We start from the raw sequence: 12177 nt of genomic DNA on the forward strand, positions 1-12177 counted from the left end.
ACCATTTCAGGGGTTCTAAGGATCTTAGACAGGAAAAAGCTCATGTAAAAGTACAAAACCTTGAAACCCATGAATGGGAAGGCCCATTCCCCTTAATAACCTGGGGACGAGGCTATGCTTGTGTTTCCACAGATAAAGGACCTCATCGGGTTCCTGCACGATGGGTCCGTCCAGCCTTGTCCTCTGCCTCCTCATCGCAGAAGGATTGATCAGGCCATGGATCCCCAACCAGCCGAAAGAAAACGTCTGGGTGACATTGGCTAATGCGACCGGACAGGACACTCTGTGTCTGTCTGTTGCAATGCCTATGAACCCATTTAGCACGTGTCTGGTGGGATTGCCATTGGACGATTGGACGCGTCTCGTTGATACACCCCTCATCGATGTATTCATGAAAAAGGGAAAACCTGTGGACACATGGGATGGCTGGATGCCAAGTCGGCCGTTAGTCTCTCTAGAACCCCAAGAAATTGATTTGTTAGGTTCTGTTAGAATGGATGAATGTTTGTATTTTAATTATACAGGTCAGAATCAATCATTAATTCAAATTGTTAACTCTTCTTTGTCTGTCTATTGAAATGCTTCTATATGGTGTAATCATATGTCTGTTAACGTTTCTCGCTCCTCTAATAGTCCTATATCTCTTCCCCGAGGCGTCTTTCTAATCTGCGGAGATCGAGCATGGCCTGGCATCCCTTCTCACCTACGAGGAGGCCCTTGTAGTTTAGGCAGATTGACAATGTTAACCCCAAATATTTCTATGATGCTGAATTATACTAGATTCCACCATCTCCGCAGGTTAAAAAGATCTGCTCATGCTTTTACTCCCGACTGCAAAGACACGGCTACATTCTGGAGTCCTGCAGAGATAATCTCAGCGGCCTTTTTTGCACCAGGAGTAGCCACTGCACAAGCTCTTGCAACTCTAAACAAATTAGGATGTTGGCTTGCAAAGCAAGCAAATGCCACATCTAATGTGCTTTCCAGTCTCCTTCTTGATACAGATTCCGTAAGACATGCAACCTCACAAAATCGGGCTGCCATAGATTTTCTTCTCCTTGCCCATGGTCATGGGTGTGAGGACTTTGAAGGTCTATGTTGCATGAACCTTTCAGACCACTCTGAATCGGTTCACGAAAGTATGCAAACTCTTAAAGAACTCACAGGAAAACTTCAGGTTGAGGATGACTGGAACCCTTTTTCAGGTTTATTTGCTGGAATAAGAGCATGGGTAAAAAAATCGATCGTATTAGGAGCTCTTGTTTCATTAGTGTTTATTAGCCTATTAATTTGTATTCCTTGTTTAATGAAACTTATGCAATCTCTTATTGATCAAGCCCTCAAACAGGTATTGATAGTAGATGTACAAAACAAAAAAGGGGGAGATGTGGGAGGTGAAGGCGACGGGATCTGCATGATGAGCTTGAGCAACACTCTGAATACAAGCTACGAGGCCCTGATACCAAATAAGCCTTGGGAAACAGATAAGCCAGGATGTTGAAAAACAGGGAGTGTAACAAAGAATTTTAATTGAAGGCCAGATGTGAAGCAAGGAGGCTGAACTGTCGCCGCGTGAACAGTGCGTGATCAGCATTGTGATTGGACTATTGTACACATGTTTAACCTATGGGATTTTCACAGAATCCAATGAGATTAAGCGTGGCATGCCCAGGCATGTTAGGAAAGTACCGAATGAGGGTATAAAAGAGGTTTGATTGTAATAAAGTTTGTCTCAGTATCCTCACCAACCTGAGTCCGTGCCTTTTGACACGCCACAGTCGGGAGCTTCACCTGACTGCCATGATTTTTCAAATATGATGGACAGTGGCTTAGCAACTTCATTCACCAGCTCCTTCAGGACCCACGGATGGATTTCATCGGGTTCCATAGACTTGTGCACATTCAGGTTCTTAAGATGATTTCGAACCTGGTCCTTTCCTACAGTGGGCCCAAGGTCTTCATTCTCATAGTCCCTGCATCTGCCTTCCAAGACTTGGGTGGCGTGGTCAGAGCACTTGGTGGTGAAGAAGTCATTGAGAAGTCACTGAGGCAAAGAAGTCATTGAGAACCTCAGCCTTCTCCAAATCCAGGGTAGCCAGTTCTCCCGTTAGCTTCTGGAGAGAGCCCACATTATCCCTAGTCTGTCTTTTGTTTACGACATACCTATAGAATCCCTTCCTGTTACCCTTGACATCCCTGACCCAGACTCAGTTCTACCTGGGCCTTAGCTTTCCTGACCTGATCCCTAGTTTCCCAGACAATATCCCTGTATTCTTCCCAGGCTGCCTGTCCTCGCTTCCCCCTTCTATAAGTTTCTTTTTTCCCCTCTAAGGTTTCTCAGCAGCTCCTTATCCACCCATGGAGGCCTCCTGGACTTCTTGCCCCATATTCTTCTTGTTTGGATGCAACACTCCTGAGCTTGGAGCAGGTGATCCTTGAATATCAACCAGCAGTCTTGGGCCCCCCTGCCCTCTAGGGCTTTATCCCATGGAACCTTACTAAGCAGGTTCCTGAAGAGGCCAAAGTCTGCTCTCTTGAAGTCCAGGGCAGTGAGCTTGCTGCATGCTCTTCTCACTGTCCTGAGGATCTCAAACTCGACCATCTCATGATTGCTACAGCCAAGGTTGCCCTGGAGCGTCACATTCCCCACCAGTCCCTCCCTGTTGGTGAGCACGAGGTCAAGCATGGCACCTCTCCTTGTCGGCTCCTCTATTACTTGTAAGAGGAAGTTGTCTTCCACACAATCGAGGAACCTCCTGGATTGCTTGTGCCAGGTCATGCCGTCCCTCCAACAGATATCAGGATGGTTGAAATCCCCCATGAAGACAAGGGCCTGTGAGCGTGAGGCTGCTCCTATCTGTCTACAGAGCGCTTCATCCACAGAGTCCTCCTGATCAGGTGGCCTGTAACAGATCCCCACCGTAATGTCCCCCATCGCTGTTCTCCCTTTGACCCTGACCCACAAGCTCTCTGTTGACTGATCACCTGTCCCCAGACAGAGTTCCATACTCTCCAGCCTATCACTGACATAAATAGCAACTCCCCTCCCTGTCTGCCTGGCCTGTCTTTCCTAAAGAGCCTGTAACCTTCCATTCCAACACCCCAATCATAGGAACCATCCCACCATGTTTCTGTGATGCCAATGATATCATATCCCTGTAGCCGTGCACACATCTAATTCCTCTTGTTTATTCCCCATACTACGGGCGTTTGTATAGATGCATCTGAGCCAAGCTCCAAATGAAGCCGACTGGAGCAGCTGAAATATCTCTGCATCACTCCAAGCATTTATTACAGGTACTGGCAACTGACTGGGAGTGTTGGGATGGATTGATGCCCCCCTCCCCCAACACATCTAGTTTAAAGCTGCCTTGAACAGCCTGGCAAGTCTCCTACCAAAGCAGCTCTTCCCCTTCTTTGTCAGACCAGCTCCACTAGCCTCCAGTAAACCTGGCCTCCCAAATCGAGTCCTTAATGATTCCCAGGCTACTGCTGTCAATATCACTAGCACCCACATGGACCACAAGAAGTGAATAATAGTCAGCAGGACTTACTAGACCAGGCAGCCTCTCAGCAACATCCCTGATCCAAGTCCCTGGTAGGCAACACACCTCCCTTGAGATCAGGTCAGGCTGACAGACGGGTGCCTCTGTGCCTTTCAGAGTCACCAACTATCACGCGCTGTTTTTTTTCTGGAAATGCTAGTAGTGATCCTCTTTACCGGTGTGTCAGATGGTTGTTCATTTGGTGAGGTGGGCATTTCCTCATTAGCTTCCTGCAGAGCTGCAAAGCAGTTCTGGGTGGGGACGTCGGATGTTGGAGGAAACCCCTTGCTCTTAATTGTCTTCTTCCTCCTTTTTTTGGGTTTGGGGTTTTTTTTGTTTTTTGTTTTTTTGTTTTGTTACTAGCTCCCAGCTTCCTTTTCTGTATGTGCTAGAGTGGACACTTGTGGCCCCTGCACAGTCTAGGCCTGCAGCAAACAGTCCATCTCCCTCTCAATTTCCCTGATATCTCTTAGCCTACTGACAGTCTCTTGCAGCTCAGCCACCTGCTGCAGGAGGTCCTCCACCAGGGTGCACTGAGTGTAGCCATGTCCATTATTCATCCTTGTCTCAAGAGACAAGTCAAGGCACTTTCTACACTCAGAGGCTTGCACTACAGCCTCCCCTCTCATCAGTTCCGTCTGGTTGGCGACACTGGCCACCGCCAGGGCAGCCAGTGCAGAGCTTCTAGACTGGACCCTGGCCCTGAAGCGAGTGCTCACCATCCCGCTTGCCCTGCCTGCGCGAACTACCATGCAAACTGATGTGCTGCGTTCCTTAGGGCGTGTTTTACCCAGCCTGACCTGAGCAGTGATCTGAGCCTTCCGGGTAACTCCCCTCAGTTTATATACTGGGCATGACGTGCTGTGGTATGGAATACCCCTTTGGCTAATTTGGGTCAGGTGTCCTGTCTCTGCTTCCTCCTGGCTTCCCGTGCCCCTCCTCACTGGCAGAGCATGAGACTAAGAAAGTCCCTGATCAGAGTAAGCATTACTTCACAAGAACTAAAAACATTGGTGTGTTGTCAGCACTGTTCCTAGACTAAAGCCAAAACACAGCACTGCACCAGCTACTAAGAAGGAGAAAAATGACTGCTACTGCTGAACCCAGGACAAGCAACTTCTCGATGACCACTGGCTGAGCTTACCTCCGAAGCCTGCTGGGCTACCAAACCCTTTCCGCTCCCCCTGCCTACGCAGGCTGCCGTGCCACACCCCAATCATTCCTGACCCAAGGGTGGTGTTTTATCCGTTCGGGGCTCGTGCTGTCCCTCCTGGCGCCGCCCCCTGTGAGGCAGCTGCTCGCATCAGCTGAGCTGCTGGTTCCTGGGCAAGACTTATCGAGGACTTGAAGCTCCCTCGGTGGCTCTTTGCCGATCAGAATTGAGGCTCCTGGACGCTGTGTTTTCCCCCCGCTCCGGTGTTGAAGGCGTCCTCTCTGGAGTTACTTACCTCGGCAAATGAGAGCCGAGCTCTCGTGAGACCCCACCTGGAGTACTGCATTCAGCTCTGGGGCCTCCAACACAAGAGGGACCTGCTTGAGTGAGTCTAGAGGAGGGCCACGAATAAGGCATTATAAAAAAAAAAAAAAATCCAGCCCTGTCCAAGCTGAAAAATACCAGCCTTTTCAAACAATTGTTTTGACCAACATACCTGATCAGAAATATACAATTATACTATCCTGCAGGAAAAAAAGTAACAATGCTAACCAGAAACCCTTGCAAGCTAGCTAATAAGCATTTTGTAAGGCTTAGCCTATATATTGGCTGGTTTAGACAGGCAGGACTTGAATTGGTGAATATGCTGCAAATCAAAAGCCGAGGATCTTTAGTTTACTTACATAAGTCCTCAGTATGACCGTTTAAAACATCTTGCACTATCTACTAAAATGGGAGCCCTCAGACTATATGAAGTAAGTCTAGCCCTAAAAACCAACCACTCTTGACTTTCCGCAGCTGCAGCCACTAATGAAATTCAATTGCAAAAATGTCATTTTTCAATAAAATGGTTATAACTTAGAGCAAAGATCAATAACTTGAACTCGGCATGCATGAGGATGTAGTACAAAAGCCAATACTTACAACTCCAAATGAAACCTCTTGGTGTAAAGGATCATGGGTTAAGAATTGGATAGGAGCTGAGGAAGTCAATGTTGGTGGATGAGTTGATGGAGGGTAGATAAAGCTTCCTATAGGGAGATGTTCTCCAAGCAGTTCTACTTCATTCTCTATCCTTTGAAGTGGCTAAAAGAAACACAGGGTTTGTTGTATTAATAGAAAACCAGTTTTAAAAAATTATTTTTTGATATTAAAAAACCACAACTCCAATTATATGCTCTGAGGAGCTATGGAAATTTTATGGAGTTGTACTGGGTATATGTGGCAAGCTTTTGGTAGTGGGGGGCTACAAGGGTAGCTTCTGTGGGACGAGGTAAGGAGCTGCCTCGTGCCAGACACAGCTGGTTCCAGCTGGCTTGGCAATGGACCCACTGCAAGCCAAAGCAGCAGCAGCAGCAGCAGAGGAGAAGGAGGAGGAGATGCTGGTGCTCCATAGCACCAGAGCAGATATTCCTTGCAGCCCGTGGAGGTCCCACTCTGGAACAGATTGATATTTCCCAAAGGAACTGTGGCCCATTGAGAACCCACGCCAGACCAGATTTTCCTGATGGACTGCAGCCCATGAAGAACCCACACTGGAGCAGAGGAAAGGTGTGAAAAGGAAGGAGCAGCAGAGGATGACTACTATATACTGACCATAACCCCCCCACCTGTACTCACTCTTGTGCTGTTTGGGCAGGGAGAGGAATCTGAGAAGAACTACTAGCAGTGGATCAGGATTGAGTCAGGGATTAATTACTTGAGACAACTTGACCCATACAAGCCCAGGGGACCAGATGGACTACATCCAAGGGTGCTAAGAGAACTAGCCGATGTCCTTACAAGGCTGCTCTCTATCATCTTTAAAAGGTTGTGGATATCCCTGACAACTAGAGAAAGGCAAACATTGCATTCATCAATAAAAAAAGGCCAAAAGGACAATCTGTGAAACTACAAGCCAGTCGACCTTACTTCAGTCCCTGTGAAAATCATGGAGTGAGTCTTCTTGGAACATATTTCTGGGCACATGGAAAAGGGAACAGTCAGCAAGGCTATACCGAAGGAAAATCAACCAGATTATCTAGTATGATAAGGTGACTGGATTTGTGGATGAGGAGAGAGCAGTGGATGTCATTTACCTAAACTTTAGCAAGACTTTTGACTCTGTCTCCTACAATATGTGCTGGCCCACCTCTTGACAGGCTCAAGAATACCTGGAGTACTGCGTTCAGCTCTGAGGCCTCCAACACAAGAGGGACCTGCTTGAGCGAGTCCAGAGGAGGGCCACAAACATGATCAGAGGGCTGGAGCACCTCTCCTCTGAAGACAGGCTGAGAGAGTTTGGCTTGTTCAGCCTGGAAAAGAGAAGGCTCAGGGGAGACTGTCTTCCAGTACCTAAAGGGGGCCTACAAGAAATCTGGAAAGGCACTTTTTACAAGGGCATGTAATGATAGGACAAGGGGTAATGGCTTTAAACTGAAAGAGGGTAGATTTATATTAGATATTAGGAAGAAGTTCTTCCCTGTGAGGGTGGTGAGACACTGGCACAGGTTACCCAAAGAAGCTGTGGCTGCCCCATCCCTGGAAGTGTTCAAGGCCATGTTGGATGGGGCTTTGAGCAACCTGGTCTAGTGGAAAGTGTCTCTGGGGGGGGGTTGGAATCAGACGGTCTTTAAGGTCCCTTCCAACCCTAACCATTCATGATTTCATGATTCTATGACAATATTCTTGTAACCAAGTTCAGATGTTACAGTCTGGATGAGTGGACAACCAGATGGTTAAAAAAATAACGTGGATGATCAGGCTTAGATCATAGTGGTTAATGGGTCATACTCTACCAAGAGGCTGGTAACAAGTGGTATACCGCAGGGACCTATCCTATTTAACAACATTATCAGTCACCTGGAAGAGACAAGAGTACTTGCTCATAGTCTACAGCTGATATCAGCTATCGCAGAGAACAGTCCATACACTGGAAGGTAGGGCTGCCATACAGCAGAACATTGACAGGCTGGAGAAATGAGCCAACAGGAACCTTATGATGTTCAACAAAGACAAATGCCAAGTCCTGCATCTGGGAAGGAAGAACCCCTGGCAACAATCTAGCTTGGGAAATGATTGGCTGTGAAGCAGCTCTGCTGAAAAGGCCCTGGGGCCCTTGGTAGACAGCAAGCTGAACATGAGCCAACAGCGTGCCCTGGCAACAAAGGCGGCTAGCAATTATCTTGGGCTGTATTAACAAACAGTAGCATAGCCAGTAGATTGAGTGAAGTGATTATCCACCTTCTACTCAACGTTTGTTAGACCTCATGTAGAATACTATATCCAGATTTGGGTACCCAAATACACAATAAAAAGACATTGTTAAAGTAGAACAAGCTCAAAGGAGGGCCACCAAGATGGTCAGGAGACTGGAGCATTTGTCCTATTAGAAGAGCTTGAGGGATCCAGGCTTTTTCTGCCAGGAGAAGAAAAGGCTTGGCAGAGGGGGAAAGGACACCTAACAGTGGCCTTCCAGTACCTGCAGAGATTTGATCGAGAAGATGGAGCCAGGCTCTTTACAGTGGTGCATGGTGGAAGGACAAGAGACAATGGGCATAAGTCAAAACAAAAGATGTTCCAGGTAAAAACAAAGAGAAGCTTTTTCACCATGAGGACAGTCAAGCAGTGGAACAGGAGCCTAGAGAGTTTGTGTAGTCTCTGTCCTTGGAGGTTTTCAAGACCCAACTGGAAAAGGCCCTGAGTTCCCTCACCTGACCTCATAGCTGATCCTGTTTTGAACAGAAGGTTGAACTAGAGACCTCCCGAGGTGTCTTCCAACCTGAATTATCCTCTGATCCTGTGATCCCTTTCATCAGACTACATATATAAGGCAGCAACTGAATTCCTTAATAGACATGTTCTCAAACTGAAGAAAATAGTTCTACTTCACTACCATAAGGAATAATTGAAGGCACACTGATGTATAAAGAATTAAGAAGTTTCTTACAAAAACAACTCAGCATTTCCCTGTGAAGCAAAAAATTTCATTATAAACACCATGATTTGTACATAGAAATATTGCCATGTTTAGACTAGATACATTGTCTCGTAGCTATACTTTTGCTATTAGGAAAGATCAATTCAAATCTCAGCTAATTTTGGTCTAACTTTTCAGGAAAACCTTAACTTTACTATTTCACTAATTCACCCTTTTTTTCCCGGTACTGAATTCTACATGCTTCAAAACAGACAGATATGAAAGTCATCTTGTGGAAGGAAAGGAAAACTGTTTCCCCATTCTGCTGAACAAACTTTAAATAGTCAGCATTTTTAAGGCAATAATTCTTCTAGTAAGACTTGACAGCAAAAAATCAAGCTATCAGAGTTAACAAGGGAGCTTATTTCTGAAGCTAAATTAGCAACCTAAGTTAAGAAAGACATTTTCTGAGGGAAGGCATACTGATTACTAGAGAAAACTATGTAGAACTGTTCCCCCATGACTATAATGAAATTGTTACAATAGTGCCAACACCTGACATTTAATGCAGCAGTATTTGTTACTGCTCAAAACAGTCTGAGCAGTATTTGTTAGTAATACTGAAATTATTTTGTATTTCTGTATTAATGAAATAGTAGAGCTCCAAAGAAACAGGCACAAAGGTGCCTGACAGAAGATTAGTAAGTGGGTAAGTGGAAATTACAAAATATAATTTTTTCCCTTGTCCAAAATAGCATCTTTTCTCATGTTTGCATAAGCCCTATTATGAAGGCATTAACTTTTCAGCCAAGTTCATTTAAGTTGAGTCAATTATTTTCATAAGCAGGGGAGAAAAAATGTTCCAATAGACTGTAGAAGGTTTAAGTAACTCTTTTCACACTAGTGTTCAGGGGGGAATACAGTGGTCACTTTAAATAAACTGTGAATTAATGTGGTTGAAGCATGCAATAGAAATAATGCTTTGTGCCTTGTCTCTCTACAAAGTTTTTTCTCTGAGACCACTGCTACAGTACACTTAGGTCTCTATATTCTCTTTTACTTTCTGGAAGATCACTACCTGCAGAAGCAGTACATGAAGCAAACTTATGTCACACTGACAGGAGTACAGGACTCCAGGGAAACGGAGTGGGCAACAGCTGAGGAAATCTTAAGAGAATCAAAATTACTTTCAAAACAATTTTTTTTTCTTCAGACTAAATCTTGCTCAGGTATCACTGCTACAAAACTTTATTACTTACTCTAGATCAGATTTGGTTGTTCTTTCAACCAGAATGTTATTAGAAGGACAAGAACATTATTTGCTAATCAACCCTCATATTTTAGGAAAGGGGATAAGCAGCATTACTTACTGAGCATGATTGCTGTGCTTGGAAGGGAACAAATTGCCCTGGAGGTGTCAGGTGAGAGGGGTGATGCAGAGAGAGGTGAGGAGGATGCAAAAGGAATGGGTCATTAGAAATCGGAGGTGGGAACGCTGCATATACTGGTATATGCTGGACTGAGCACGCCTGAAGCATCTGAAAGAAAATTAACATTTTTACATCTAGAGTGAAAGGAGATTATTAAAAGAAAGCAGCCCGCTTACCATTAGCTTACAAACACAACCCACACAATAATTCATTCAGAAACTCAATGGACAGTGATTCTAGTACAGAACAGGGTCTAAAAGTGTGATGCTACCAGCTACACTTGCAAGGTGCAAAGGGCCTTTTACTTCAGATGAAATCAATAGGAGTTGGGGGTATTTACTCTGTATTATCAGTCACAGACTCCCAAGGTGGGAGCAGGTTTACTTACCATAGTATCTTCTATTCTTGCCATATTTTAAATTTACAGACACATGTCAAAAAACAATCACTAGTTGGAACTGAAGGACTCTTAAATGTTGGACTGTGCCCTAAAGAACTCTGTTGCCTGAAGTTGGGCCCCTTCTCTTCCTTCCCCTCTTGCTGGTACCTACTGTCCCTTTTTCCTCTGTCCTGGGGCTTTGAGGTGATCTGCTGCAAAAAAATGGTGTCCATCTGCTGCAACTGAAAGGCTGTGGCTGTAACACAAACAGAAGCACTACAGCCTACCTATGCTGACATCTCCCCCCAAGCAGACCTTCCAAGGATTGATATAGCTGTCCAGACCTCAGGCTGCATGGAGCTCCAATATCTGAAGTCCCCCTAGCACCTGAAGGCAGCAGTGGATGTCTTAGCTGCACAAGTGTGCCTAGCTGGAAGAACTCTTCAAACAAGTAGCTATGTAACAAGAGGAGCTGAATAGGCAGTGCAATATCTGAGAATGTGAGCAGGAGATTGATGTGTGGTATTGTGTACTGTCCCAGGCTGAGCAACAGCCCTGCCTTAAGGCTGTGCAAGGAGAAGGTAAGCGGAGTGACTACATGAGAAGACAAGGGAAGAGCTACTGATGTTGTCTATCTGTACTTCTGTAAATCCTTTGATATGGTCCCCCCCAACATCCTTCTCTCTAAATTGGAGAGATATGGATTTGTTGGGTGGACTGTTCAGTGGATAAGGAATTGGTTGGATGGTCACATCCAGAGAGCAGTAGTCAAGGGCTCAACGTCCAGATAGAGATCAGTGGAGTGGTGTCCCTCAGGGGTCTGTATTGAAATCAGTACTGTTTAATATCTTAATCAATGACATAGTGGGATCAAGTGCACCCTCAGCAAATTTGAAGATGACAAGCTGAGTGGTGTGGTTGACACACCTGAGGATCGGGATGCTGTCCAGAGGGACCTGGACAGGCTAAAGAAGTGGGCCCATGTGAACCTCGTGGTTCAACAAGGCCAAGTGCAAGGTCCTGCACCAAGGCTGGGGCAACCCCTGGTATCAATACGGGCTGGGGGGATGAAGGGATTGAGAACAGCTTTTTGAGGACATTTTTCTTAGAGTGCAAGAGCTCTCAGTTCCCATGTGTAAGAAATAAGGCAAGGAAGGAAAGAGACCAACATGGCTGAGTAAGGACTGCCTGGACAAACTAAAGTGTAAGCAGGAAATGCATAGGCCGTGGAACCAAGGACATGTATCCTGGGAAGAACATAGGGATGCTGCCAGAGTGTGTAGGGATAGGATCACAAAAGCTAAAGCACAGCTGGAGCTGAATTTGGCAAGGGATGCAAAGAATAAGAAGTGGTTCTGCAGGTAGAAGAAAATGTACACACACCCCCACCCCCGAAAAATAAGAAAGAAGAACCAGTGACAACCAATGTGGAGAAGGCTGAGATACTCAACATTTTTTTGCCTCAGTTTTCAATGGTAATCTGTCTTCCCACATCACTCGAGTCCCTGAACCTCAAGGCAGGGACTGGGGGAATGAAGTCCCTCCCCTCAGAAGAAAAGATCAGATCTGAGACCACCTGAGGAACCTGAACATACACAAGTCCATTGGACCTGACAAGATGCATCCTAGAGTCCTGAGGAAATCGCTGAGCCACTCTCCAACATATTTTAGAAGTTGAGGCAGTCAGGCAAAGTCCCCAGTGACTGGAAAAAGGGAAATGTCATGCCCATTTTTAAAAAGGGTAAAAAAGAGGACCCTGGGAGCTACTGACC

General features: G+C 45.7%; 1 protein-coding gene across 1 annotated transcript in view; it reads right to left on the reverse strand.

The window, feature by feature from the left end:
• Positions 1-12177, reverse strand: part of LOC115619211 (E3 ubiquitin-protein ligase RNF38-like) — an 80802-nt gene that overhangs the window by 23438 nt on the left and 45187 nt on the right. The window contains exons 4-5 of the mRNA XM_030511258.1: positions 9967-10134; positions 5623-5784 (exon numbers count right to left, since the gene is read on the reverse strand). Coding sequence (XP_030367118.1) covers positions 5623-5784; positions 9967-10134 — 330 coding nt within the window. The remainder of the gene's footprint in view (positions 1-5622; positions 5785-9966; positions 10135-12177) is intronic.

The sequence above is a fragment of the Strigops habroptila genome, chromosome W (genome assembly GCF_004027225.2).
Source record: "Strigops habroptila isolate Jane chromosome W, bStrHab1.2.pri, whole genome shotgun sequence".
Classification (NCBI taxonomy): Eukaryota; Metazoa; Chordata; class Aves; order Psittaciformes; family Psittacidae; genus Strigops; species Strigops habroptila.